A 25,687-nucleotide genomic window follows, 5' to 3' on the forward strand; every position below is an offset into this window, starting at 1 on the left:
GGACATGTCACCCTGCTCCCCAAAAGCTCTCTCCAGCAAAACAAAGACTGAGCGCTTTGGAAACTGAAAGATAACCTCAAGGGCAGGACACTGAGAAAGTCTTTCAGAAAGAAAGAGACAGGGAAAATGCCAGTCAGCTGCCCTCTGGAATTCTGTTATTTTAAAACTTGGTGTTCCAACTTTTACTCTATTCTTGAACCTTTTAGCTGTAGTTCAAAGAGCAACATTTTAGCAGTAGTGATAGCTTAAGTAGTCATTAACTCCCACATCTGTCCTACACATCCTGTCAGATCCTTGCTCCTGCTTCTGTGCCACCCCCTGCCTTATTTGGTGAACCAGAATGGGAAGTGCTCCAGACAAAAAATAACCTGGTAGGCTTTTTTTCACTGTCTCAGTTTCTTGAACTAATTTATTCCATCCTACAGCCATGGAAATACTTGTGCAAACATAGTTCAAGCGGTAACACTGAGAAAAGAAGCAGCAGCTGATGGCCAAGCTCAAGCCATTTAAGTGCACTACCATCAAGCATCCAGTGATAGCCTTGAAGTCCAATTCTCTCATTCTTATGCATCCAGAAGTCCCATTACGACCATCCATGCAGTCTGACCTGAAAGCCTGATCAAAAGGCTTTATTTATATCACAGCTGTTCAGGCTAACACATACTGTATTCAGATTAATTTCGCATGTTTCTCCCTTAAATAACATCTTTCATTCACTTAACTCTAGCCCAAGGTTTTTTGTTAATTCTAAGCAAATTCAAGCTTTCAATCTAAAAACTGAGATGGTTACTCCAACTAAATCCTCCAACTAATATTACTATATGATTCCAAATTAGTAATCTTACCCTCTGTATGCAAAAAAATCCCTTCAAGTTGTTCATTGAGGAAAGTCAATGTGAGGTTTAGCAGCTGCTCAGAAAAGTGTTTACTTTGAGTCTCCAAATCATTTGCTCTGATTGCTGAGCAAAGCAAATTTAATGCTGGCCTCAGCTCTTCCAAATCTGCAATATTTACATAAAAGGTTAAAACACCTACATTCTACCATATGACTGATTACTTCACAACAATTTAAATTAGAACTCACAAAGGTATGCTACTAAAATTTTCTAAGATCTGTAAAAAAATACAGGTAATATGCTTTGCCTTCACATCAAAATGCTTGGAATACTGACGCCAGTATTGGAACACAGCCAAAAAACACATCTCATGCACCATTTTTCTCATTTTCCAGGAGTAGAAAAGCCACAATATAGCATCATCCAAACACACAAGAGAACAGGCAAGTCAGTATACCATTATGAAAACCCCACACAAATAGAAAGGTAATTACATTTAAACCTCAAAGTATTTTACTTACTTTTCAGGTACAACTGGGATGCAGTATCTGTAGTCTGTTCAGATCCAGAGCAGGATGCAGAAAGATTGAAAAGATTTTCTTTGCTTTTTAAAAACAAGTCTACTGTGTCTAGTTGACGGTTCTCCAAACCAGCCTAGACGAATATGCAGCAACACTATTATACATACATTCTAAAAATGTATATTGTACACTTATTGCTAATGGTTTTACTTTATATTCAGTGACAAAGTATATATGCAGAAAAACAAAGACATTTAAACTGCGTGCGCAATAAAAGCGGTTTAAATTAACAAGGTTATTGGTGAAATACCTGCCATGAGCCTTTGGTAGGTTTTGCAGACAACCCCAGCCCTATATCTTTAAAGAGACAATGTTAATTCAGCAATTTATTAGAGTTTTCTCAGGGACATAAAATAAATAGTGTGAGAGTCATGACTTTGAACATGCTTTCAGCAACTTAAAATTGCTATGGAAAAACTCCCTGTCAACCTACTTTCCATCCCATCCTTAAAACAACCCCCCCAAAACTCCACCGAATGTCTTCATTCTCCCTCCCTCCAAGCATGACTGGAAACATACACCGACAGGGTACTGAACGATCACGTGGTCAGACTGTTGTAGAGTCCCACACTCCTGAAACAGTATTCTTTTAAACAAGGATCTCTGTCATCTAAAAATAGAATTAGAGTCCTGAGAAAGTTCAGACACACAAGAACATCTGCTTTGTCATCAGGTACATCAAAAATATTTTATCACCTACTGGTAAGGGACATGAACAACTTTTAGATGCTTTAAGTTCTCCTCCTGATTTTACAAGAGGGACATGATAAAACCAAAAATCTAGTTCCAGTGATTTATTTTAATATTTGATATTTTACAATAGAGAAAGTGCTGCAGAAATTGGTAAAAATGTTTTCAGGCCCAATTAAGAGGGGGCTTTTGTGCACTGCTTACATAAAAAAAGTCTTTTTTTATGCATGTTAACTTTGGTGCTGCATTTCTTCTCTTTGGTTACTTGGCTTTTTTTATTTTCTATTTATAGTAACTAAAACACTATTTTTTCCCCCTTAGGTTACTGAGACATACTCTCAATTGCATCTAGAAATAATCTTAACAACGCTAAAAGACTTTCACTACTTTAAAGATGTATTTTCATTATCTGTAAGACATGAATCAAACTTGTTTACCTCTAGCGCATGTATGGGAATTGAACATCGTCCCCATCCATTGAGATGACAAACGGCATCTACGACGCCAGCACTGCCATAGATCATCAATCTATTCAAGAACTCTTCTTGAGTTAGACCAAACAGAATTAAGGAGAGACCATCCTCTAAATAAAAGAACCAAATGATAATTAAAATTATATAAGCAAGCTGCTACATGGCAACATTCATAGCTACTGCCTCTCTTTCAAAATGATGATACTAAGCTGCAGTTGCTCCATTTGGCTTTTACCGCTGCAAGAATGCATTATGAATTAGCAAACAGCAGTGAGATAGATGGGAATGAATGATACTACAAACAAAAATGTTTTTAACAGAAGCCTACATCAGAACAATCATAACAAATCTCACCTGTCAGAAGTAAACATAATGGTGCTTCTCTACAATCCACATAAACACAATTTTTGCCGAAGTGGTAATACGACACATCTTGTGATTCTAAATCCCAGACAGCAACAGTCAATCCTTTGTCACTTGTTAATACTACAAACAGCGCTTTATATGCAGTCACAGATTTACACTCCAGTTTCACCATTTCTTGTGATCCTTCAACAGGTATTTGTTTCCACTGCTGTCCTCCATCACTGATATCTGTACCATCGTTTTGTAATTGTTTGGAAAGGACACATGGAACATCCTGCGGAACAACAGCCACAGCCTCCTCAGAATCTTCGTAGATAACAGAATCATGATATTCAACGTGGGGAAAATACTGGTACCAAGGCAAATTGCCATACACCAAATTTGGATAATCTGGTTTTCTTTTCCTTATTACATTAGACAGTGAGGATAAGTGTGCCTTCCAGGACCTGGTATGAAGAAAAAAGTTATCTATAATACCAGTTATTATGCCAAGAGAAACATAGAGATCAACTTTTAAAGTTTCATCAGACAAATAATATAATTTAGATTTACAGATTACATCCAGCATCTCATATTCTAGCCTTAACATGTCCCCAGTTTATTTCTATTCAAATACTGACTGCAGCAAGTATAATGATCACAACTCCATTAACTGATAAAGTCCACTAAGTTTAGTGTTTTTACTGGAAGCTTTTTCTTTTCCTCAAAATCCCATCAATTAAAAAAAATACTTTCAATAGAATGAAATGAGTGCACAGGACTGAATAGTTACTGCCTTTACTTGAGGTCATAATTGGCATATTTTATTAGTATTAGTATCTCCATTACTAAAGTTTGCAACACAGTTGAAATGTTTTATATGAACACAAAGTAATTTGAAGTCCATGTGTACTCATCTGTATTAAACATGCAACGAAACGTGAAGAACTTGGAATACAAATATCTGCCAAAACTGGCTCAAACTTATGCCCATGCAGTAGAGAGTAACTACTATTTGGAAGTTGTTCAGTGGCATATGTAAAGTTGTCTTGGTCCATCTCCCAACAGCATCCTAACATTCATATAAGATTTAAAGCAGGATGAGCTTTCACACATCTGATGCCACTTGCAACAACTGCAATTTTAAAAATTCAGTAGTTTAGTGATCACTGTTCTGTAGGAGGCAAAAAAACAGCCTGTCTTAGAAGGTATTTTCATGATGTACCTGTCTGTCCGGAAAGACAATGTCATAAGCTCCATACTGTAATCAGAACTAGCAAGGTCATCCTCATCAAGTCCTTCAGGTGGCTTCATTGGAAGATTTTCAGGATCTCTCTTACAGAGCAAATGCTCAGGGAACTGTCTGCAAAGAAAGAAATACTAAAATTCAGTTTTCACTTGCCTCATGATTTAAGCATTTTTTTCTTTCATATTTAACCACTCCATCAGCAAAGCTACAACTGAAATTGGAAATAAATCCAAAATTGGAGCTATCACAGAGAAGCAGTTTTCTCTCACATTAATATCATTCACAAAAAACGTCCACATTAGTCATCAAAACCTCATGTTATTTCCTTTGAGGTGGACAACCTCCAAATTACAACCTAGGCCCATTTTATCAAGCAAAATTGGTAAAGCTGTAACAGAACAGTTTAACAATCCCATGCCCTATAGTACTTCCAAAAGTGCTATCAACTACCATTGCCAGTAATTAACAGCCCATAGCCTAATCTTCCTAGAAAAAAAAATAAAGTCCATTATTTCTAGTTTTTAAAGTAACAAAACAAAAACTAAAGCAAATTGGCGATCTTTACAGAAATGTGATTTGTAAAAATTATTTTTAACCTACCATAAAGCCAGGACTCAAAATACAAAGCTGACAGCGTCTGAGCTGCTAGAGTACCAAGATTAGGCAATTTCTTAATGTTAGTTGTTCTCAAAATTTGTATTTAGGAATTCTGTTGCAAATATACCTGAAATACATGTTTAGATCCACAGAAATGGCACAGTTGGAAGAACTGATGATCACAGCAACACTGAGATCATGTGACACTTTTGCTGCAGTGAGCGGCAATGGGATGGCTGTACTCCTGTCCTCATCCTCCATGTCTCCCTGGCAGAGTGCTACGTCAATGGTTGCTAGATGTGCACCATCGAAAGAATCAAATATATCTTTGTACAGTATCAAAGAAAATGCCAGGCTTCAGACTATCCAGCAGACAAGAAATTACATAGGAAGGGAGAAGACAATGAATTTCTGTTAACCTCACGGCCCAAGTCAATTTTTGCACAGCAACACATTCAGAATTACTTGTTTTACAAGAGCACTCTAAGCCCAATGATGATCAGAAGTGAACTGTGCCAGGTGCTGTACAAACACATGCCACTTCAAGAGAGTTAATTTATACTTAGAAGTGAACTGGGACAAATACTGCATGCTTTGAACTGTATTTCAGCTTACTTTTTCTAATTCTTATTATCCAACTTGGAAAAAAATGTATACTGATTTTCACAGTACGTATACAGTTTTAACAAACTGCTGTAAAACTAAAAAGTCTTCTTTAATTTTGGCCTTGCTTTAATATAACTCTATACCAAATGGTTTAAAAGTTGAAGAACATCTCAACAAATAATAATTAACATGACAAATACTGTAGCATTAACCTGAGACTGTTTCAATGCTCAGAAAACTTTGGTTGGAAGGCAATAAGCTCTGATTTTAAAACCTGGGTAAGACTACACAGTAAAGAAAACTATTTGGACAACCATGAGCAAAGATGAACAGAGGAAGCTCTGCCAGTGGTTAAAATCTCTTATTCAGGAAAACAGGGTATAGCCTTTTCAAAAATTTGAACTTGAAATTGAATTGAAAATTCACAAGAGTAGGCTAAAGCTGAGCACCTTGCAAAATAATCTGACAGGTCTGAGCTCCTGTTCATCAGGACACAAAAGACAAATAACTGTTTTCCAAGCCGGATGCACTGAATATCTATAGACTATTTCTAAAGGACCTAATTAAGAACAGAAAGCCTATTGGCAGTACACTTCAGCTTGACATACACATATTCACATATCAAAAAATGTTGAACACCATTATTCCAGTATGAAACAGGTATCCAGTGACAAGCTGAGAAACCAGATTTGAGATATGATTTTGACTTTTTTTTTACTACAATGACTGGTACTTTACTATACAACCCCTTTGCTGAAAGCACCTTCAAAATAGAGGCTTGAATTTCTTTAATGAAGTTTGCGTTAAATCCTGACAGAATTCCAAAACAGAAAACTGACTTCATTCTTCCAGATCGTTTACACTGAGAGGTAGTCTCTATCACAAAGGATACAAATCCAGCCAGAACTATCTAACAAAAACAGAATTCCCCTGCAGAAATTTGTATCTGTTATTCTTTCCAAAACTTGTGGAGGCATATCAAGGGTAAAGCAGTCACACGTCTCTAAGTGAGAGTCTTCTCCAGGAAAGGTAAAATGCACAAGAATAAAATTATTGAGCAGAAGTATGCATGTGTTGTCCTTAAAAGATAGGATCTTTGAAGACCAAACTGAAGAAAGACCTGCAAATTTAAAGACAATATTTTAGGATGCTGACAAACTGATACTTCTGATTGTAAAAGTATCTTCATAAAATTGTAGCTCAAATTCTTTTCCTCAGCTACCATCTTAAAAAAGTTTGGCTTTGTGTGTGTTTAACGGTGTTATTTTGTTTTAAATCTGACATTTTATATCTGGAACACTAGTGTTACGACAGTTCTCTAAAACAGTGCTGGCTGTTTAAGTAGGTACTACTGTAAAGGACAAAAAAACCCAGAAAATAATCTTTCAGTCAACACTAAGTAAAAGCAACTATCTTTGGAAATAAAAATATTTTAGCATGGGAGACTGTTTAAAAACATGTAAAACATCGAAGCCCTAAATCCTGCAGAGTGTGTATTTTAACTCTACATTACATTTGCTAATCATGGAACATAAAGCTAAACACACACTTTGTCTTTGCAGGATTGGCGAACAGCCCCATCCCTGTGTTTTCTTCCCATCAGTTCTAAAACTAATGGGATAATTTGAGACAGCAGGCCTGCATGAATGTATTTATTAAGCTTATTCGTAACACTTTATAACATCCAAAGACCTTAGCCTACAACAGTTTTTTAATTCCCTCTAGCAATATCATATTTGAATACACAAATGTCGCTATTATTTTTCAAGATCATTAATACTGCTACTGATCATGTTAAATCAATACGGGACCTCCAAACCACTTATGTACAGAAAATAGCGTGCAAATATTTTACACTTTCCTAATGCTCAATCTTGCTGCCTCTACTTGTTTCACCAGATGAAGCAGAATTAGCCCTATAATAATTTCACATATGGAATAGACATTGAAATTTACTCACTAATATTTTTAACTTCAAGCAAGTTTTTAAGTGCATCCTCCTTACAACTGTGCAGGGAAATGAGGTTGTGTTTTCCATCTTCTATAGTGAATTCATAGACAAACAGTTCATGACTTTTACTAAGTGTCAGTATTTTTGTCTTGTCTGCTTGCAGATCATAATCTTCTGTACTCTCCCACATGAAGCTGAAGATAAAATATTCAATGTTTATTCACCTTGTTCTCTTTCCACACACTATACATTGAACGGTTCTGGAAGCTTGCTAGTGACAGACAGAGTAATTTTAATCTTTTGCAGTAAAGATTCCAACCTTCCCACAATACTATTAAACATTTCACCCCTAGCGGAGATTGCAATGCAAGACAGTGCTTGGGGTACCCCTACTTCTCCTCCTCTCAGAAGGATAAAAGGTTTTTCTATCCTTTTTGGGTCACCTCTCTTCACTCCTCCATGTTATGTGGCAGGTGAGCAATGCTCTGCTCCAGGACCTCTTTTAGGAGGGGTAACAGCAGCACTGTCAGCTAGGGAGAAACTGGGCTGCCAGGCCATTTCCAGCCATTCTGTCTCCCTGCTGCTAGGGCTGAGAAACTCTTCAGGTGACTCCATACCTGCTCCCACGCGGGAGCAGGCAAAGACAAAACAGCTAGAAGGCCACTCAGGATGGTGTAGAGCGGAACACTAGAACACCCTAACAGTGTTGGTACTGCTTGACACTGCAAATGTTCAGAGTTGCAGTCTGATTGTGGTTTTGACTCAGCATTAAAAGTTAACAAAGCAGATGAAAAACATCTCATGTGATCGCTGCATGTCACACAGAAGAGCTTGCCAGTAACCATAAGATATGGAAGTCAAATACTCAGGGTGCTATGAAACTTAAAGCCAGCAATTCTACAAAGCTAGCAGAAATTCTTCTTATTTTTGATTTACTGTAATGAACGCAGCCGTTCCACAACTAAAGAATAAGTAGATATAGCCTTCCTAACCCCAACAGTGGGATTTAAGGGGACAGCACCACATTTCAAGGCAGGGTTTGCAAGTCCCCCTCGGCCTCCTGCAGCTTTCAGGGACTCCCCTCACCTGTGAAGGGCTGCTCCCTCTGGGGGAGCGCCCTCAGGCCCTAGGGCCTACCCGGCGCCTCTCACCAAAGCAGAGGGACCCCGGGGAGCCCCTCCCGGCCCCCCCTTCCCCTGCTCGCCCCCCGCCACTTACTCAGCCCAGTCTCCCGGGAGGACGCTGCCCCGGGCCCGGCCGCCGCTGCCCGGCACCAGCGACTGCAGGTAGATCCCCCCAGGGGCCAGGAGGCTGCCCAGAGCGTCCTGGCCCCCGCTCAGCTGGACCCGGGCCGCGTCCCGCAGGGAGGCCTGCGCCTCCTCCGAGAGCGGAGCCAGCAGGATGCGCAGCTCCCGCTTCGCCCCCTCCATCCTCCTCAAGGCGGGTCGCGACCCGAGGCCTAACCGCCGCCCGCACCCCGACCCGCCGCCGCCACTGCCTCCTCCCCCGCCGCCATCTTGGACGGGATAGCCCTTCCTTCCGGTCAGCTGACAGAGCTGGCCAACCCCCATGGCCCGCCTACGGCTCCCAGCAGGCAGTGCGCCGGCTCCGCGCAGGGACGCACTGCCTGCTGGGAGCTGTAGTCCCCGGGCACCGGCGGCGGCCGCCCGCGTCAGGGCCCGGCCGGGCGGGTGGCGGGGCCCGAGAGGAGAGATCCCCTCTGGGACATTGATATTAACCACACAACCTGGGGACACGACTCTGCACGGAAGTAGCCTGAAACCTACAGCAAACCTAACACCAAATTCCCATTATCCAACCTTCTGTTCAACTTGTAGCTCTAGTTTCGAAATTAAATTAACCTTAACGTAATGACAGCTCTTTTCCAGATTCTCCCTTTGAAGCTTAAACGCTACTGTAATTGGAAAAGGTGAGGTTTGCTCTGGTAAACTATGAGTCAAAAGCACCCCTCCTGAGGCCTGTATCAGCGACCTGAGGGCACTAATGGGCCTCAATGGCCTCAGCCACCCCCTGCCCACGGGCCCAGGAGCCCCATTTCAACGCAGCCCTGGGCCTTCAGGCCTTGCCTGGGCTGTGCTGTAGCAGTTCCAGCCTCCAGTTCAGCCACAGCCTGGCCATGGGCCCTGTCGATCTAGACCCAACCTGCAGACTGACCTCCCGGCCTGACCTCGGACCTGCCTTGTCACCACAGACGTGCCTGGCGAGCTTGACTTGGTTGAAGCTGGCCGGGATCTCTGGGTCTGCCTGGCTCGGGTGCTGTGGGGCTGGGCCCCTGCTGCTCCCGGGCAGCCTGTGCCAACACATATCTTTATCAAAAGAAGAACTCAAGTAGGCTACGAATATTACACTTGTGCTTCCATCTTGACAGACATTAAAACATGGCAAAACAACCTTTAAAATAAAATAATTCGGCTAGCAGTCCTTAAAGTAAAAAAACACCACAAGCCTCTTTACATGCCCTTTTCAAGCTGCGCAGTCGACGAACTATAAAGCTCGGCACCGTAACTCCACCCACGGGCGGGGCCTCCTCGCCGTGACCACACCCCTGGGCGGGGCCTCGCAGCTAAGCCCCACCCCTGGGCGGGGCTCCGCCCCCTGGGTTCGGCGCTCTGGCCCCGCCCCGCGCCCGGGAGGAAGTTCCCGCTGTGGCAACGGCCGCGGGGTCGTTCGGCCGACGGTGGCCGCGGGTGTCCGTTTCGCGCTCTCCCATGGCGGAGCGGGAGGATGTCGCTGGTGTTGGGGCTGCTGTCGCACACGCTGGGCAGGGTGCTGCGGTACTCCGGGCTCCATAGGGGCTGCCATGCCCCGCGGAAGCAGGCCATGGAGCAGGACAAGGCGCTCGAGGTTTATGGTGACTGTCGTGGGGCTGCGGGGGGGGCGAGCGCTGGTCCTCGGGGAGGCTGTGGGGTGGGAGGCGGGGGGGCCTGTGAGGGGCCGGGGGGCCTGTGAGGGGTTGTGGGGCGGGGGCCTGTGAGGGGCCGTGGGATGAAGGTCATGGGGCCTGTGGGGGGCTGTGGGGCGGGGGCCCCTTTGGGGGGTCCTGTGAGGGGTTGTTGGATGGGGGTCATGGGGCCTGTGAGGAGCCAGGGCTGTGGAGGGCCATGGGGGGGCTGTGGGGTGAGGCCCCTGGGGTCCCGTGTGGAGCTGCGCGGCCAGGATCACAGGCTGTGAGGATCTGTGGGGTGAGGCCTCTGGGGTCTCATGTGGAGCTGTGGGACGAGGCTCCTGGGCTGCAAGGATAGGGCCCCTGGGGGTCCTGGGGCTGCGCCGTTGAAGGGCGTGTTGGGGGAAGCAAGGCCTGGCCCTGCCCTGTGGGGCCGAGAGCTTTGCCCTTGCGGTGAGCGTGTGGGAGCTGCCTCGTGGGGCCCTGAGGGGCTGGGGGGAAGGTGGCTGCGGTTGATATCAGGGTGAGGGTGCACTCTGGGCGCTCATGGTGCAGCGTGGGGTGGAAGAGCGAGTGTATTTGGCTTGCTTGCAAATCAGAAGCACTGTCAGGGGCTGGGGGGTTGTTTCTCAGGTGCTTCAGGGTCTGGGAAGTGTTAGGGGAGGGATGAGGGACTGTCCTGAGCGTCTGCTAGCTTCTACCAAGCATGCCACCTGCCCCAGACAGCACCTGGAGGTGGAGTGGGTGCTGTGACCCCGGCGTGGAGCACGTGCTTTGGTCGCTGTTAGCTCGGATCCTGAGCAAGGAATGCATTGGAAGAGTTGTCCTAATGCACCACTGCATGGTGGAGTGATGTTGCCGCTTCTCAGCTCCTGAGTGTGTGGGGAAGGGGTTGAGACCGCTCGCTCGGTCTGTATCCTGGGGGGAGTTACCTTGCTGTTTTAGCACCTTAGAAGAGAAGCCAGACACAGCTGGAAAGGCAAGTAATTCCGGAAGGGTCAGCTACCTAGCCCAGCAAGATGGGGATTGCTGCTGCTGAATGACTGAGTCTTTAACGGTGGTCTTGTAAAATACAGTGTGATTTCACCTCTGGAAATGCTGTTTGTAGGATTTAGAAGACCAGAGACATCCATGAAGTATTGCTGAACTAAATCAGCTTCAGCATTCCTCTTAGTGCTTGGTGAAGTAATTGATTTCCTCTTTGCTTACGTGGGCCTTTCACACAGAGAAAGAATAAATTTTAAAAATGGAGAAAGAAATATATCAGAAATTGAGGAAACTTGTATATGCGAAGATACTTTTGGTGCGTGTACGCATGCACATGTGTGTATATATATACACGTACACACTATAGTTCAACTATAGAAGTCTAGTCAAACAAGTCAACTAAAATTTTATGCAGAAAGTGCCCGAACAATGGAAAAAGTGTGAAAATATCTCTTTAGCAGTCTGATGAATGAGACTATTACTTCGTTTCCTGGGAAACATTTTAATAAAGCTAAGCAGTTTGTTTGCTTGTTAACCTCATGGTAATTGAGGGGACAATTAGCAATTCTTTTCGAACATCAAATAGCCTTGTGAATATCTACTGTTCGTTCTAGGTTCATAATTCAGCAGCATGACATCCTTATGCAGACAGAGAAAGCTGAAACAAAGGTTGGAGGCTGCAGGATGGTTCAAGAAATAGTCTGCTTCCCTGAAAATTAGGGAATGGGGCTAAGTTCTCTCATTCATCATAAGTTTTATTTTACGGTATAAGTGACGACAGTTTACTTTGGACAGTAAGTGGTTCCCAACCCTGCTGAAAAGTTTGCTAGGTCTAGAGAGCAATTTGAATAGTCCCTGCAGGAAGGTGAGGTGAGTGCCAGGGGTTAAAACTTCTATAACTGTCCTAATAAAGTCTCTTCCCCACTCACAGACTTTAGGGTATGTCTGCATGGAGGAAGTCCAGACGGACATGAACTACTGTTCCTGCCCACTGACTGGGTAGAGGCCAAATCCCGCCTGGAAGCAATATAGCAATATTAGTGCCATGTTGTACTAGGCTTATGATCCCTGCTGAGAGGCTGGGCCTATTAGCTTGGTTACAGGAAGGCACTAAAAGCAGCTACGCAGCTTTAAAGTTAGAGTTGGGTGGGCCTGTCTATGTACCTGAAGTATTTTGCTGTACTTTATTTGTATTTGTACTGTATTTGTACTGAAGTAATTTGCTGTATTGAAAGCTGATGTGACATTTACTTTAGAAATACAGCTAACTGTTGTGGTAGAACTATTTTGCCCTGAAAATACAATTGCTACAGCTACTTAGAAGTATCTTCCCCCTTTTTTTTCCTTATCTTTTTGACTTACCTTAACCCATATCACTTCCGTTACCTTATTTATAGCAAAAATGCTTGTACCTGCACTTCTAAGGAGCAAACGACAGCATACAAAGCAGAAAAAAAAAAGGAAGGTGACAGCTGGGAACTTCTTAGGTTTGGCCTTCTCTGTCAAAATTAGTATTTCTTCAGGTTATGCTGGGTACGTGGTACAGATGTGCAAATACTTGAGAGCTCATTGTTTATACTTATATCCTACATTACTCAGCAAACATATTGAAGCACAGAGTCTTTTTTTTTAGGTTCTTAAACTTACTGAATTTGTATACTATTTTGTGCATTATTTTTCAGTGCCCTATAATCATATATTGTAGCTTTTGAGTATCACTTTAAAGCCTTTTGATCTATGGAAAAAGTAACAATAAATGTGATTGCTTGTTTTATGAAAGCTTCTTAAACTAATCCAGAACACAAGAAAAATACTCTGTAAGCAGCAATGCTGTTTATCATTTTCCACACAGGTATATTAAACCTAGTTGATCCCCACATCTTACAAGCTAAGGAAATGATCACACTTGATGCTTACCCTTCATTGATACGGATAAATATGGATTAGTGCATTATTTTTGTACTGGCTTTCCTTAAGGTGATTTCAAAATCTTATCTATGAGGCCCAGGCTAAGAACTGGAGGGAAGAAGGCAGGCATGAAAAATGACTTATCTTATTAATAGGTTTGTTTCCCTTTCAGATTTTTCAAAATCTAACTTATCTGAAATGTTAAATATATATTTGTCTTTTGTGTAGGTAATACTGAATCACATATAAATCTAAAGGTGATATATATCCTTTAATAGGCATGTTTTGATTTGTATTTGTTAACATGGGATTGTAAAAGCAATAGCAAGTTTAGAACTGATGTGTGAAAAACATGTTCATAGTGAACAACAACTGCCTCAATTTGCCCAATTCTGCAGCAACTCCTGAGAAAACACCCCACTGATATTCACAGCTGTGCCTCCTCTGGAGAGGAGAAAAATAAGCCATCTTCCCAGCACTGTTTATTAAAAAATATTATGTATTAAATATAGGAAAGTTACTTTATTGTTCATGTCTTGTCTTCTGCTTTAGATATAATTCGTACTATTCGGGACCCGGAGAAACCTAATACTTTAGAAGAACTGGAAGTGGTAACGGAAAGCTGTGTTGAAGTACACGAGATAGGTGAAGATGAGTATCTGGTAATCATCAGGTTTACACCAACAGTACCTCATTGTTCTTTGGCTACTCTCATTGGTAAGATTTCTATTTCATTAAATCTGTAATAATGAATATAAAGTTAATTACGGATTATCTGAATAAGATCAATCTTAGTTAAAATTCAGTATTGTTTTGCTAGCAATCTAACTAGAAATTTTATCTTAAAATCTATTAACAATACAAAAAAACCCTCAGAAGAAATACGGGGACATTCAAGATCTTGTTTTATCAACTTGGACAAATTCTTCAAGAAGAGAAGCACTCAAAAATCTACTAGGAGAATATAAAGGAGGGATTCTATGCCACTTCCAAGCTGTTCTAGTAATGTTAAATTGAAAATTTGTCAGCTCTTAAATTAAAAAAAGTTAAATCTTCATGACTGTTCCCCTTAGCCTTGCCGACACATGAACAAAAACCCACACATGCTCAAAAAATACCAAAAAAAGTTTATGAACTCTTAGGAGTCTGAAAGTAGTTAAGGTGAATAAGAATCTACACTGGCTCTTTTTTTTTCCTTTGTGGTGAGAGCAGATGTCTGTTTTCTGAAATACTTTGTTTAAATGTACCAAGATTAACAACTCTTACCATTATATATTAGTAGTAGGATTTCTCAGTCTGTCTTAAATATTTAAAATAAATTAAAAGCTTTAATCATAAAGTATGTGTATTTATGCCAAAACAGACCTTTGCTGCCTTGTGTAGAAGGTGAAGTACAGGTAGTAAAGCAATAACATGCCAGCCAGTAATAACTTTTTTGTGGCTTGAAACTGTTAGGAGTCAAGCTGACTCTGTTAGGAGTGTCAGTGGGTTAAGACTCAGACCCAAGATTGAAGACCTCCTAAGCCTATAAAGCAGGTATGAACTCAACTGAGAAGCTGTCTCCAAAGGGGTCAAGAAAGGTTATTTAATCTCTTCTGTGGCTTGTGCTGCTCAGAATGCCAAAGGAGAAAGTTTCCAATTATACTGGTGGTTTTTGATTGCAAATATGTATCATCTGAAAATGTACCTCAAACCTTGAATTTGACAAGCAAAAACTCTTATCTGTTTTGTTTAAACAGGCCTTTGTTTAAGAATAAAACTTCAGAGATGTTTGCCTTTTAGACATAAGGTAAAGTATCTGTTCTAGAACTTGCATTAAACTACATGAATGTATGCCAAGTGCTATACTTCCTCTTTAAAAGAGGGTATGCTGCAGGATCAAGTGATTTGCAAACTATAGTTAAAGATGGGGTCTTTTTAAAACCTGTTACTTGCTTATGGAGGGCGTGAATGTTGCAGTACAGTGTAGCACCTGCAGGAATTTCTGAATATCTGTGATTCTTCCTTTTCTTTACAAAAGACAGTTTCTTTGCTGAAATTCTGAAATATACTGTGTTTCAAGGAATCTCTTATCCACCTGTCATGCAATTTCTTGCTCAGTGGAGGAGACGGTGTTTTAAAAGCCAATGTTATGATGAATCTAAGTCATACTGTTGCCTCGGAGAAAAGGAATATAGCCTTCTGGAATATTTCAATATGTTCGAGCATTGTGAATATAAAATGTTAAAAGTTACTAAATTTACTGTACTATTTAGAATATCCAATATGGATAGTGGACCCTATGTGAAATAGTGGCCCTGAAAGCAGGATAAGTAGTTTTTTGTCAGTCAGAGGTTAGTTGAGGGAAGTTCCACTATTTTATATAGTCATAATCTGTGAAGTAAAAACTTCAGGATAGAAGAGTTCAGAAGAGCTGCAGAATTTGGACTAGGAACGTGGCTGAGGAAATCTCTTTATGATGTGTGTCTTAGGAATTTTTACATGAACGGCATACAGGCCTGACCCTGGCCAGGATACTGTCCCTAACAGGGGCCAGCCCTATTACTTTAGTACTTCAGTTTTATGGAATCTCCTTGTAGTTCAGTGTGAGTTGGGTTTTTTGTTCTGTTTTTGTTTTTCACAGGCCTGCTAAAGGCATGAAGGTGACTTAGGTCTGTTAAGGGTACTAGTCTTTCTTATAGTCTGTTCCCATGTGGGAAATAATATTGTATTACACTACCATTTTCAAACAGAACATATGTGAGTCTCATCAGTGAGTGAAATGTAAGCAAAACTTCATGTTGAAGGTAAAATTCTTCTACTGTTCTGGTGACAGTTAACGTTGCTTTCTTCTTTTGCTTAAATTTCTCCTGTACTTCCTTAAACAAAAGCTTTGATAAGGTGCAGGAAGAACTCACGATTATCCACTGACTAAATACAGTTGCATTATCTTATTAGGAATCCATTCTGAAGGATGTCTTTTCAAGAGTGCCTGGCTTGTGAAAGTGACTTTTAAACAAATTGTTCCTGAATTGCAGTCTGCAGAGAACTGGATGGAAAGATAGTGCCAGTTCTCCACCCTGCTTATGGTAGCCTAAATGTAATTACTTTTTCACACAAGCAGCTGATACTAGTAAGGAAAGAACACCCCTGCAGTTTTGAAGAAGGATCGCTGGTGACTGTGAAATGGAGATTGTCTTGTGATTGTACTGCACTGAAGTCTTAAGATCAGCTATTGCCATTGATCCCACTTCATTGTCTATGAACTCTTTAAAAGTATAAATTACGTTTCTTCAAGTAATGAATATATTTAACTATTGATGTATGTATCTAATGTTACTGATCTCTTCTCTAGCTGGAAATCTACATATCTGAAGGTACACATTCCACTGAAGAAGACAGTAAGTAGAACTTAAGAATGAATGGAGCTTGAATAGACTGAGTGTTGTGTCCTTTGGGAAGTCCTTTTCCTCCCCCACCTTACTTTCCTTTCCAGAAACTAATATGCTGTTAAAGCTTTAAAATGAAACATATAGTTGAGGCGGTTTCAAAAGCTGTATTGGTACTGCGAACGTAAACTGCTTGTAAAAACCCTGTTTCTCGCAGGTGTTGGATTACATTTCTAACAGAAAAGTTGCTAATAGATTGCTGAATTACTAACATGAAGAACTTCGTGACTGACTAAGAAATGTATTTTTTTGGTATCATGAAGTTAAGATAGCAAGATCAACCAGTATTTAAAATAAGACCTTCAGGACCTTGAAAGTCTTTCAAAGCTATAATCAGTCACTGTCTTCAATAGCTGTTAAAGCCTTTGTCCAGGCAATGTCCCAGGCTTTTTTTGTTCTTGAACATTAGAAGCCTTTATACAGGGAAGGGGGAAACCTATCCTTTTGATTAAATGACTAGAAATTAAACTTAGAAAATGCAGACTACTACTTTGTCACAAATTTTGTACTTGATGTACAAAATGACATGTTATCAATGTATTTCATATTCCTTTCCTAAACTAGAAAAGTATCAAAAATAGTTGGTCTGTGATGGATGTTCTTGTGTGACTGAGCTTTCATTTGCCTCTGTTCCCAAATTTCCTGTTAAACCTGTCTCCTCTGAGTCTTTGCTCTTGAGCACCTTTGTGTTTTCCTTTCTGTCTTGTTGCCCTTCTATTATCTGGCACAACCTTCTTTGCCTAGGCCCTATCACTGAAATGTCTGCCTGTACAGTGCTTTTTCAGATTGTATGCAAATTTGAATCTCTACCTAAACAGCAAATTGCAAAGAAAATTGACACAATGTACCACTACTGTACAAAAGCACTTTCTCCTTCTTAGAGCAGGCTGTTCATTAGATTTGGGAGGCTTCATTGCAGTACAGTGTCTTGCATTTGTAATGTTTCAGTGGTACTTTACATGTATTGCATCAGTAAACTGCTTCTGACTTTACTTTTTATATGATGTTTTGCAGTCAACAAGCAAATCAATGATAAAGAAAGAGTAGCAGCTGCGATGGAGAATCCAAACTTGCGTGAAATTGTGGAGCAGTGTGTTACAGAGCCTGACTAGTAGCTATAACCACCACAGAGTTGTCATTTTGATATATTTGTTAAAAACTTTGTTAAAAAAAAAAGTGATGATCAAGGCCTTGAGTTTAATACTTGAGTTCTTTTTATCTTCCACATGTTTTTTAAAAGAAATTGTTTATAAGATAGATTTAAATTATGATAAATTAGTCTCTAAAATAAAGTGAAATGTATAGTGTTAAGAGTTTGTAATATCTGCTGTTCAGAAAAATATTTTATCTAATTAAAAACAAAACAAGTTATCTGTATTGCCTTCTGGTAAACATTGTGATATAAATTCCGTTTTGCAGGTTAAATTTCTACATATTTTCAATCAAAACAGTGTAAAGGAGATTCTTGTACTGAAATGGCATTTTTTGAGCTCAAAAAAATTTTTTTAAGCTTAGATTTTGATTCCTGTTAGAGAAGGAAACATTTCATTCATCTTTATTGTTTATATTCATTTCATTGTTTTTATAAAGTTTTAATAGGTACTTTCAACTTAATATATTCAAAAAATGTTAAACAACATTATTTTTCATATATTTGGCCTTCAAACACTGCTAATGGGTTTGTTTATTTTTTTTCTAATCAGGGAAGACTTCTGTACTGCTAGAGTCTCCAAATGGTATAAGAAAAAAAATCTTAATTTGAGTCTCAAGAGTAAGAGGCGCTTCTTCACATAATCCCTGGTAAAACCATGAAATGCCTGGCCACATAATGAGGTGGATGCAGGGGGGTGAAAAGTTTGGTTGAATTAATGGAGGAGAAAAATACATAAATTAGTACTACCACCAGTTATTGTTCCAGATTATCTTCATAGTTATGGAGCCATGTTAACATCCTTTGCTCCTGTATAGCTGTTTTAAATGGGAAGTTCTTGTCTAACAATTCCTAATTTAAAACAAAGAATGTTTAATTGGTGAAAGTGAGCTAGATGTGGTCCGTGCATCTGTCCTTGGCATGGCAGTAATGCGGTGCCCATGAGCAGCTGCCCTGGTGCACGTACTGTTTTTAGAACTTTTCTAGAATTGTTACTGCAAGAATCTGCAGGGAAATCGACTGAATGCGCCTGTTTGTCCTCTCTGCCTTCCTCTTCCTCCTTCTGCCTCATTTCTCCAATTAAGGGTACAGTTCCACCTAATCATCCGAGGATTGCTGTGGTCACTCCCCTTGACTTCTTCTCCCAGCAGAGTTTTTGCAAGAGCTATTCCAGGTGCCCCTAGTGCAAAATAGGAGCCTGAAGAAGCTGTGGTAGGAAACTACTGTGTCGTGAAAGCATCCTGAGGATTTGAAAGCATTATCGTAAAGAGAATCATTTTGTTTTCTCTAAACATAAATCTTCTCATGATTTTTAGTGGGGTTTTTGGAAGTTTTGTTGTTTAAGATTACACTTTCATGACCTATAAAGGGCATGTGCAGATGCCAAAGTACTTTGCAATAGAATTGTTAAATATTATTGTATCTACCCCCAAAAAATTTGTATTTGGAATAAACTAGGGAAGGACTTGAGTATTTTAAATGCACATACAGTCTGAAAGTCTTGGGAAATATATATATACGCCCTCCAGTGATGAAGGGAAAAAGCTTTTGCTTGCTTAGAGCTGAATATTACACTCAAACGTTGGGCTGATATCTCCCTGTTCCTAACACTGTTGCTCACAGAACTATCTGTGTTTATAGACACTCCTGAATTAACAAAGCTGGAATTTCAAAGTTGATTACATTTTTTTTTAAGGTATATGAACATGTTTAATACAAAACCAAAGTGGACTTTGGAAGCAAATTAAGCTAAACTAAGTGGAAGTTGAGATGGGTGACAAAGAGTTTCATTTTCTGTTGGGTGCAGCGCATCAGGCCTGTGCATGAAATACAGCTTCTCTCTGGAAGTAACGAAGTGACCTTACAGAGATCTGTTACTGTATGATCTATATAAGGAAGAAAGAGTTGCTGTAGGTTACAGAATTGCTTAAAACCAGTAACAGTATCGTCTTCATTAAGAGGCATTAAAAATTCAGAACCACAGGACTAGACTAGAACAAGGTAGTGGTTTTTTTGTTTTTTTTTCCAACTGGGACACTGTTCCTGATAAATATTTGCTTTTTTTTCCCTTAAGTACATATTTTTCAGTCTGGAGTCTTTGCTTTACCTTGTGGGTGAAGACATCTTGTGGGATAAGATGTTGCCAGTTGGATCCTGATATTTTTTTAAGATTACTCACCTGCAGCGTGGAGGATGAGGGAACCCCACAGCCTTTCCTTCCCGTGGCTGCCACTGTCCTCTTTCTCTCTGCTGCTCCCTCATTGATCCTGCCTGAGGTGTCCGTAATGATGGTGCCAGCTATCACTGACTGACTACGTGTTTTTCTCACTGGAGAATTTCTCCAGGGGTGGTTTCCCCATTGCCGCTGAGGATTCGAGCATGAATTTACCTTTCCCTGAAGAACTAGGCAGTGATGTCTTGCTCAGCTGTCCCTCTCCCAGGGGAAGTGAGGTTTGATATCCGCTGCGTAGCCACAGGAGGGCCTGAGAGGTGGATGGGAGACTACTGCCATCCATCTCGTGCCCGTAGCATCTGATAACATGTCCCTGAAATGCTGGAATAGTTTATCTGGTCAATGCGTAACATTTGTCTCCCTCGGTGTTTGAGAGACATTTAGGGAACCATCCCTCAGTGAAACAGTGATTAACTAAGTACAAACCCGTTAGGGTAAACGGTGAGAAATCATCCAAGTTCAGTGCAAACATCTGCTGAGGTTTCAGGGATTGTAACTGTTTTATTCATATGCCTCATAAAGCGTTCCTGAAGGTGTGAAATGGTTGAATGAATTCCAGCTAGGCTACATGTTACAAACAGTGGGGAAATTTTCCCTTTGCAAAACAGTATACTGCACAAGTGTTACAAAAGTGCTAAAAGAGCTTGCAATCTCCCTGCTTTCAGTGCCAAAGTTTATAAAAAGTGAAGACAATCCCCTTTATTGTTCTATAGGTTACTGCACCTCTGCAGGACTGAGAGTTTAGAAACAGCTTTTCCACCACCTAAGCAAAATTACTTACTTTGGGTACTCAGCTTCAGTTCCATTTAACCTTAATTTCAGATGCCTTTGGGCCCTCATTGCTCACCTTGGCTGCAATGTGAGGGAAGTACATACATCCTTAAACAGTGCTTTCTACAGATGCTTCTATAAAAGAACCTTCAAAGGGATGTTACTGTGTCCACTACTGTGGGTGTTCACCGAGATGTGAAGGGAATTCACTGATTTGTATTTGCATGAGAAACTAAATACTTGGTGATGTTCCCAAAATAAATTGTGTACTTTTTTAATCCTACTTTGAACAAAACTTGGACTGCTGCTGTAATGCTATATCACAAAGAATCCTACAAGATGTGTTTTGCAAGATTTTGTTTTGCTTTTCAGCTGTACAGACTGATTAAAAGGCAACTCTAGCTGTGCAAATGCTTTCCTCTCTATGAAAAGCAGGTGGAGATGTTTTCCTATGATGAGGTTCCTGGTTTTGCTATGCCACATAGTGAAAGCAGAAGTATAGAAGAAGAGCAATATTTTCTTCCCCATGGTTTTAATCAAATTAGTTATATCAGCTTAACTGTAATCAACAATTGCACTGTATTTTTCATTTTGTCAGTTGGGATAAGATTTCCTCTGAACTGTGGTTTAAGTAAAGGTAATTAGTGGTTTGGTCCAGCCACTTCCACAGCCCTGTACAGCAGATACTAGGTAATAACGTATGTACAGTCTAGACACAGTAAAGTTGGATGCTCTGCTCTGCTAACGCTGTCCACCAGGGATCAGTCTGTTCATTGATTGCTCACTTCAGCTCTGAAAAGTCTTAAAGCTGGATGGACAACCGTCCAGAGGAAGGTTGTTAGGAGTCCCTGAGACTGCTCTGGAAGCAGTGACCTTCAGGGGCAAGTAGCGAGGTTTCTCCGAGAATTTCCAGGAGCTTTTGACATCAAAGGAAACTTATTAGTTAAATATTTTAGTATGATGGTGCCCGAAGGCTCGGGCTAAGATTGGGAGTCTGTTTTTCTGCTCTGAAGAGAAAAGCAATAGGGGTCTGTCTGTCTTTTTTAAACTCAAATCATTCAAGATGCCCAAAGAACAAGAATGAGCAGCACAATATTATATCATAAAACATATCACAAATAGAAAATGAGGCCATATAATTAGCAGCATGTAATTAATGAATACAAAGGATGTATTCTGAGTCATGTTATCATCACCAGCCCAGTACTTTATTATACCTCTTCTGCTAGAAATGTCTAAATTGCTAAACCATGATCTACTGTGGTGCTTGTGCTGGTCCTTGCAGCTTCAGGTTTTGTTTATTGCACCATGAAACTTGCTCTCATCCATCATATCCTAAATGGCTTCAAGGCAACATTGACAAGTTTTGCATAAAGTCAGTTTAAAAGAGAATATTTCCTATAGAAGAAGATCTATTTTCATTTCTTTAAATTAGATAAGCTACCTTTGTTTTTAATAAATAGAAGCAATCTGTCTTTTTTTCCCCCCTTTTCAAATGGAGAAAAAATAGAAACAAAGGATTTTGAAACTGCATTAAAGATTAATGACTTCCATAGAGAAAGAAATGAGCAGGGATATAAATGTTTTGGAAGCGTTTTCCCACGAGGGGGAGCGTTGGTATCAAAAAGATGTCAGCGTTCGGGAGCTTTGCACAAACTTGTGGCTGTGTTCCTTCTCTGTTTTCTTTTTTCTTTTTCTTTTCTTAAAATTGGTCCCTTTCACCTCGAAAGGAGGCCTGGCCCACGGCTCCTCCCACAGCCGAGCCCGGTGCCGATGCGGACAACGGCTGAGCACCGCGGCTCGGTGCATCACTGCCTCTCAAGGGCTGTTATTATTTGCTGTTTGCTCTTCACGGGCTGCTCAATAATGGTCCCAGGTGTAAATACACGGAGGCAAAGATAATTTTCTTTATCAGACTTCCAAGCTACCCTGGTCCAACGTTGCCACTGAAGAGCGGGGAGGTGTCCCTCAGCGCCGTGTCTTTATCACTCGATTCCACATTTTACATTTTCTGCCTGTCAACAGAAACCATCCCAGAAAACCACTTTCCCTTGAGAAAACTTCTTTATTACCACCACACGGTCCAAAACGGGACTTGTGTGCTTTTCCCCCCTTTGCCTTCTGCTGTACCAAAATGCCCGGGTTTGGTCTTTCATGCCGGTGCTCTGGGAACTCGGGAGAAGAGACCGGTTTTGGTGTGCAAGACTCAAGGAAAGAAAAAACCCTCTAAGACCTCATTCACACTTCTAGTAGAGATGGATTCAGGAATAATAAATTTGAAGCCAGATCTGGGTTTTGTATCACCCTGGTTCCCGCTGGGCTTCAGCCCCGTCCGCGTGTAGCGGCCACCTCCAAACTACCACACTTGGGTAAAAAAATGCCTCTAACGTGGCCGGTTGTTTTGAGCTCAGGCTCTTTCCAGCGCTGCTGGAGTTGGAGCGGGTTTGATGCAATGTGTGGCAAAGCTGCTTGCATCTCATTTTTGGCAACTCAAATCACGTTTGTCACAAGCCAAATTTTGATTAGTTTTTCTCCCCAAGCCTTTTTCTATCCTACATCTTTCTGGTATGTTTAAGGCTTATTTTAAAACACCATTAGGATGAGAAATTTAAAAGCAACTGTTTGATGTTGCTTAGTATTTGTTAGATGAGAGTATTTTTTCATCCTGGGCAGGTTTTCATGAAAATACCTCCTTGAGCAGCATATCAGGACACTGGAGATTAACTGAATGACCGATACCATCCTGGTGTGCTAGGCCACGAGGCATACAGAGGCTCTTTTCCGCTTGATAACAAAGATGACTTAAAAAAAGTGAGAAAATGAATCTTTTTGTGGCATGGTAGCGACTTCAGCGACGCTCTCCCGCGCTCCCAGCGCGCCGTTCTGCCGGACAGGCTGCACCCGCTTTGCCCGCGCCGTGCTCGCTTCTGCCGCGTCCTGCAACAGCCCCGATCTCGGTGGTGGGGCCCGGAGGAAGCTGCTGGCAAACTGTTTTTAAGGGGCGAAAGTCATTTGGGAGAGCAGCAGCTCTGCCCGTGCCCGGTGCCGTAGCGGAGGGTGCTGCGTGGCTGCGGGCTGGTGCAAAGCCTCAGGAAAACCGCAGAAACCTCCGGAGTCTGCTCAGATTACACCAGCACTATTCCGATTTAAATGCAAGTGTATCCTCCAAAACACCATGAGAAAGAGCAAATACCCTGGGAAGAGGAAAAGGCTTTCTGGGGCGGGAAACGGCAACGATTTGCTCTATTTCTCCAGAAACAGGGTCCCAGGAGGGTTATCTTATTCCCTTTCCTGCTCCAACACCAAAGTGCTCCAAGTCATGCTTGCTTTTCCTCCCACGGAGTCTGTTTCAAATAACTTTTTTTTTAAATAAATAGCTTCCGGATCGTAGTAAGATGAGTGAGCGTGGGATTTGCATGTAAATGGGCACTGAAATGCCTGAGGGCAGCAGGTGCCCGTTTATGGCCCCGCATCCCTCCACACCTGCGTGCCCAGAGCCCAGCTCGCTGCCCAGAGCTTCCTTCTCCCAAAGGCAACAGGCCAGAGAGGGCCAAGGTATTTCTTAAATGCCGGTATGGGACACTAAAGAATTATTTCTCCAAGGGCAGAACTGATTTCAGCCGCTGCAGGGATGCCTCAAGAACAGCCTCGCAGGTCACACCTGCCTGGCCCATCATTTGCCTCAATGCTTTCAAGAAAGAGCTATTGCTTCCCTGCAGGACATTTGGGAGTTTCCAGGAATTCTGCGTAAAAGGGGGAACCAGCTTGTGCTTCAGCCCCAACGGTTAACTTCCGCTTAGACGCAGCAATTGCAGAGTTTGTGGGATGATTATTTTTTTTAAAAAAGCAATTTTACTTTTTGAGGAGGACCAAAGTCCAGCCTGGGGAGGTTTTGGGTCTGTAGAATCAGTTGTTTCCAAAGCTTTGAGAGAGGAGCTGGTGGCCCACAAACCAAGCGAAGAGCTGCGCGGGTGCAGCTGGCTTTGCTTTTAGAAGACCAGGTGTGCTGTAAATAACTAAAACGGATTTTCCAAATGATATTTTGGCAGACAGTTCACCTATCGAAAGGTGTAATTTTCTTGAGATACGGTATAGCCGAGGTCCAGGCCGGCTAGCAAACATAGCTACGGCAAAACATGATTTCGAAGCCATAATGGCGTTTTTCTTCCCAGCTTTGCCGTGTGCCTGCAGGATTTCGCCGAGAGCCAGCACAGACTTAGGCTGCTGCGAGCGCACGTGTTTCAGGTAGCTGCTCTGAAGTGCCAGGACAAGCTGTCTTGAGCAGCGCGTACTAGTGAGAGCTTTTGGCACTGATGGGGAATGAAGCAGTCGGATACTCCGAACCAAGGCCATTAGGAAACTGGAGCAGTACATCTGCTCAAATAATGATTTTTCAGTGGGGAAAAAGAAGAAAAAGAAGAAGAATCCTGTACACAGAGTCAGATGATGCAAGCAGGGGTTGCTCCTGGGCTCGCGAGGCCTGGGAGGCCTCCAAAGAGGGGCTTTACCAGAAGCAGCACTGTGACCCCGGGCCAGGAAGAAAGTAATTCAGAAAAAACAAATGTGGTTTTTTCCTTGGAACTAAATTTAAAGCATCTACTTCCACTTGGATCTTGCATGGGAGGGAAAAAAAAAAAAAAGCACGGCGCCGTAGAAGCGCGTTTCCCTGACCCTGCAGTTCTCCAGCGCTGTGAAATCCGGCTGAACGAAGGAACGTGCGTTGCTGCAGCGGCACCCGGGCACGGAGCCCCCGTTATAACGTTACCTTTGGAGGAAGCTACTGCTCGCTACAAACAGCCATAGGGATGCACGAGGCGAACCTGCAAGCGTTAGATGATGTTGTCTGCCAGCTGCTTTCCTGGAACCGGCTTTTTTGCTTTCCAGCAAAGCGTTTTGTGTTTGCTCCCCAGAACGGGGGTATCTGCCGGGAGCGGGGAGGCCGCCGCGGCCGCGAGAGACGCAGCGGCTGCTCCTCCC

General features: G+C 41.9%; 2 protein-coding genes across 3 annotated transcripts in view; one reads left to right on the plus strand and one right to left on the minus strand.

The window, feature by feature from the left end:
- SPG11 (SPG11 vesicle trafficking associated, spatacsin) overlaps positions 1-9,808 on the minus strand; it is a 37,868-nt gene extending 28,060 nt beyond the window's left edge. Inside the window, exons 1-9 of one of the 2 annotated variants that reach the window (XM_064517798.1) lie at positions 9,504-9,808; positions 7,338-7,522; positions 6,270-6,497; positions 4,899-5,097; positions 4,151-4,288; positions 2,935-3,392; positions 2,545-2,690; positions 1,358-1,490; positions 846-1,001 (exon numbers count right to left, since the gene is read on the minus strand). In XM_064517798.1, the coding sequence (XP_064373868.1) occupies positions 846-1,001; positions 1,358-1,490; positions 2,545-2,690; positions 2,935-3,392; positions 4,151-4,288; positions 4,899-5,097; positions 6,270-6,497; positions 7,338-7,518 (1,639 nt within the window). In that variant the 5' untranslated portion in view covers positions 7,519-7,522; positions 9,504-9,808. Of the gene's footprint in view, positions 1-845; positions 1,002-1,357; positions 1,491-2,544; positions 2,691-2,934; positions 3,393-4,150; positions 4,289-4,898; positions 5,098-6,269; positions 6,498-7,337; positions 7,523-8,546; positions 8,882-9,503 lie in introns of those variants that run through there. The other variant, XM_026108037.2, reaches the window with a different exon arrangement.
- Positions 9,809-9,933: 125 nt separating this feature from the next.
- On the plus strand, positions 9,934-17,933 carry CIAO2A (cytosolic iron-sulfur assembly component 2A). Its single transcript, XM_026108031.2, has 5 exons — positions 9,934-10,200; positions 13,681-13,845; positions 14,868-14,917; positions 16,463-16,508; positions 17,571-17,933. The coding sequence occupies exons 1-5, from the start codon at positions 10,074-10,076 to the stop codon at positions 17,666-17,668; spliced, it is 486 nt and encodes a 161-aa protein (XP_025963816.1). The 5' UTR covers positions 9,934-10,073; the 3' UTR covers positions 17,669-17,933.
- Positions 17,934-25,687: the final 7,754 nt, after the last annotated feature.

The sequence above is a fragment of the Dromaius novaehollandiae genome, chromosome 10 (assembly GCF_036370855.1).
Source record: "Dromaius novaehollandiae isolate bDroNov1 chromosome 10, bDroNov1.hap1, whole genome shotgun sequence".
Taxonomy (NCBI): Eukaryota; Metazoa; Chordata; class Aves; order Casuariiformes; family Dromaiidae; genus Dromaius; species Dromaius novaehollandiae.

Coding starts and splice junctions, on each gene's coding strand:
- CIAO2A (XM_026108031.2), top strand. CDS start 10,074: ATGTCGCTGGTGTTGGGGCTGCTGTCGCACACGCTGGGCAGGGTGCTG. Junction 13,846..14,867: donor TTCTTTGGCTACTCTCATTG/GTAAGATTTCTA, acceptor TTGTTTAAACAG/GCCTTTGTTTAAGAATAAAA. Junction 16,509..17,570: donor ACATTCCACTGAAGAAGACA/GTAAGTAGAACT, acceptor GATGTTTTGCAG/TCAACAAGCAAATCAATGAT.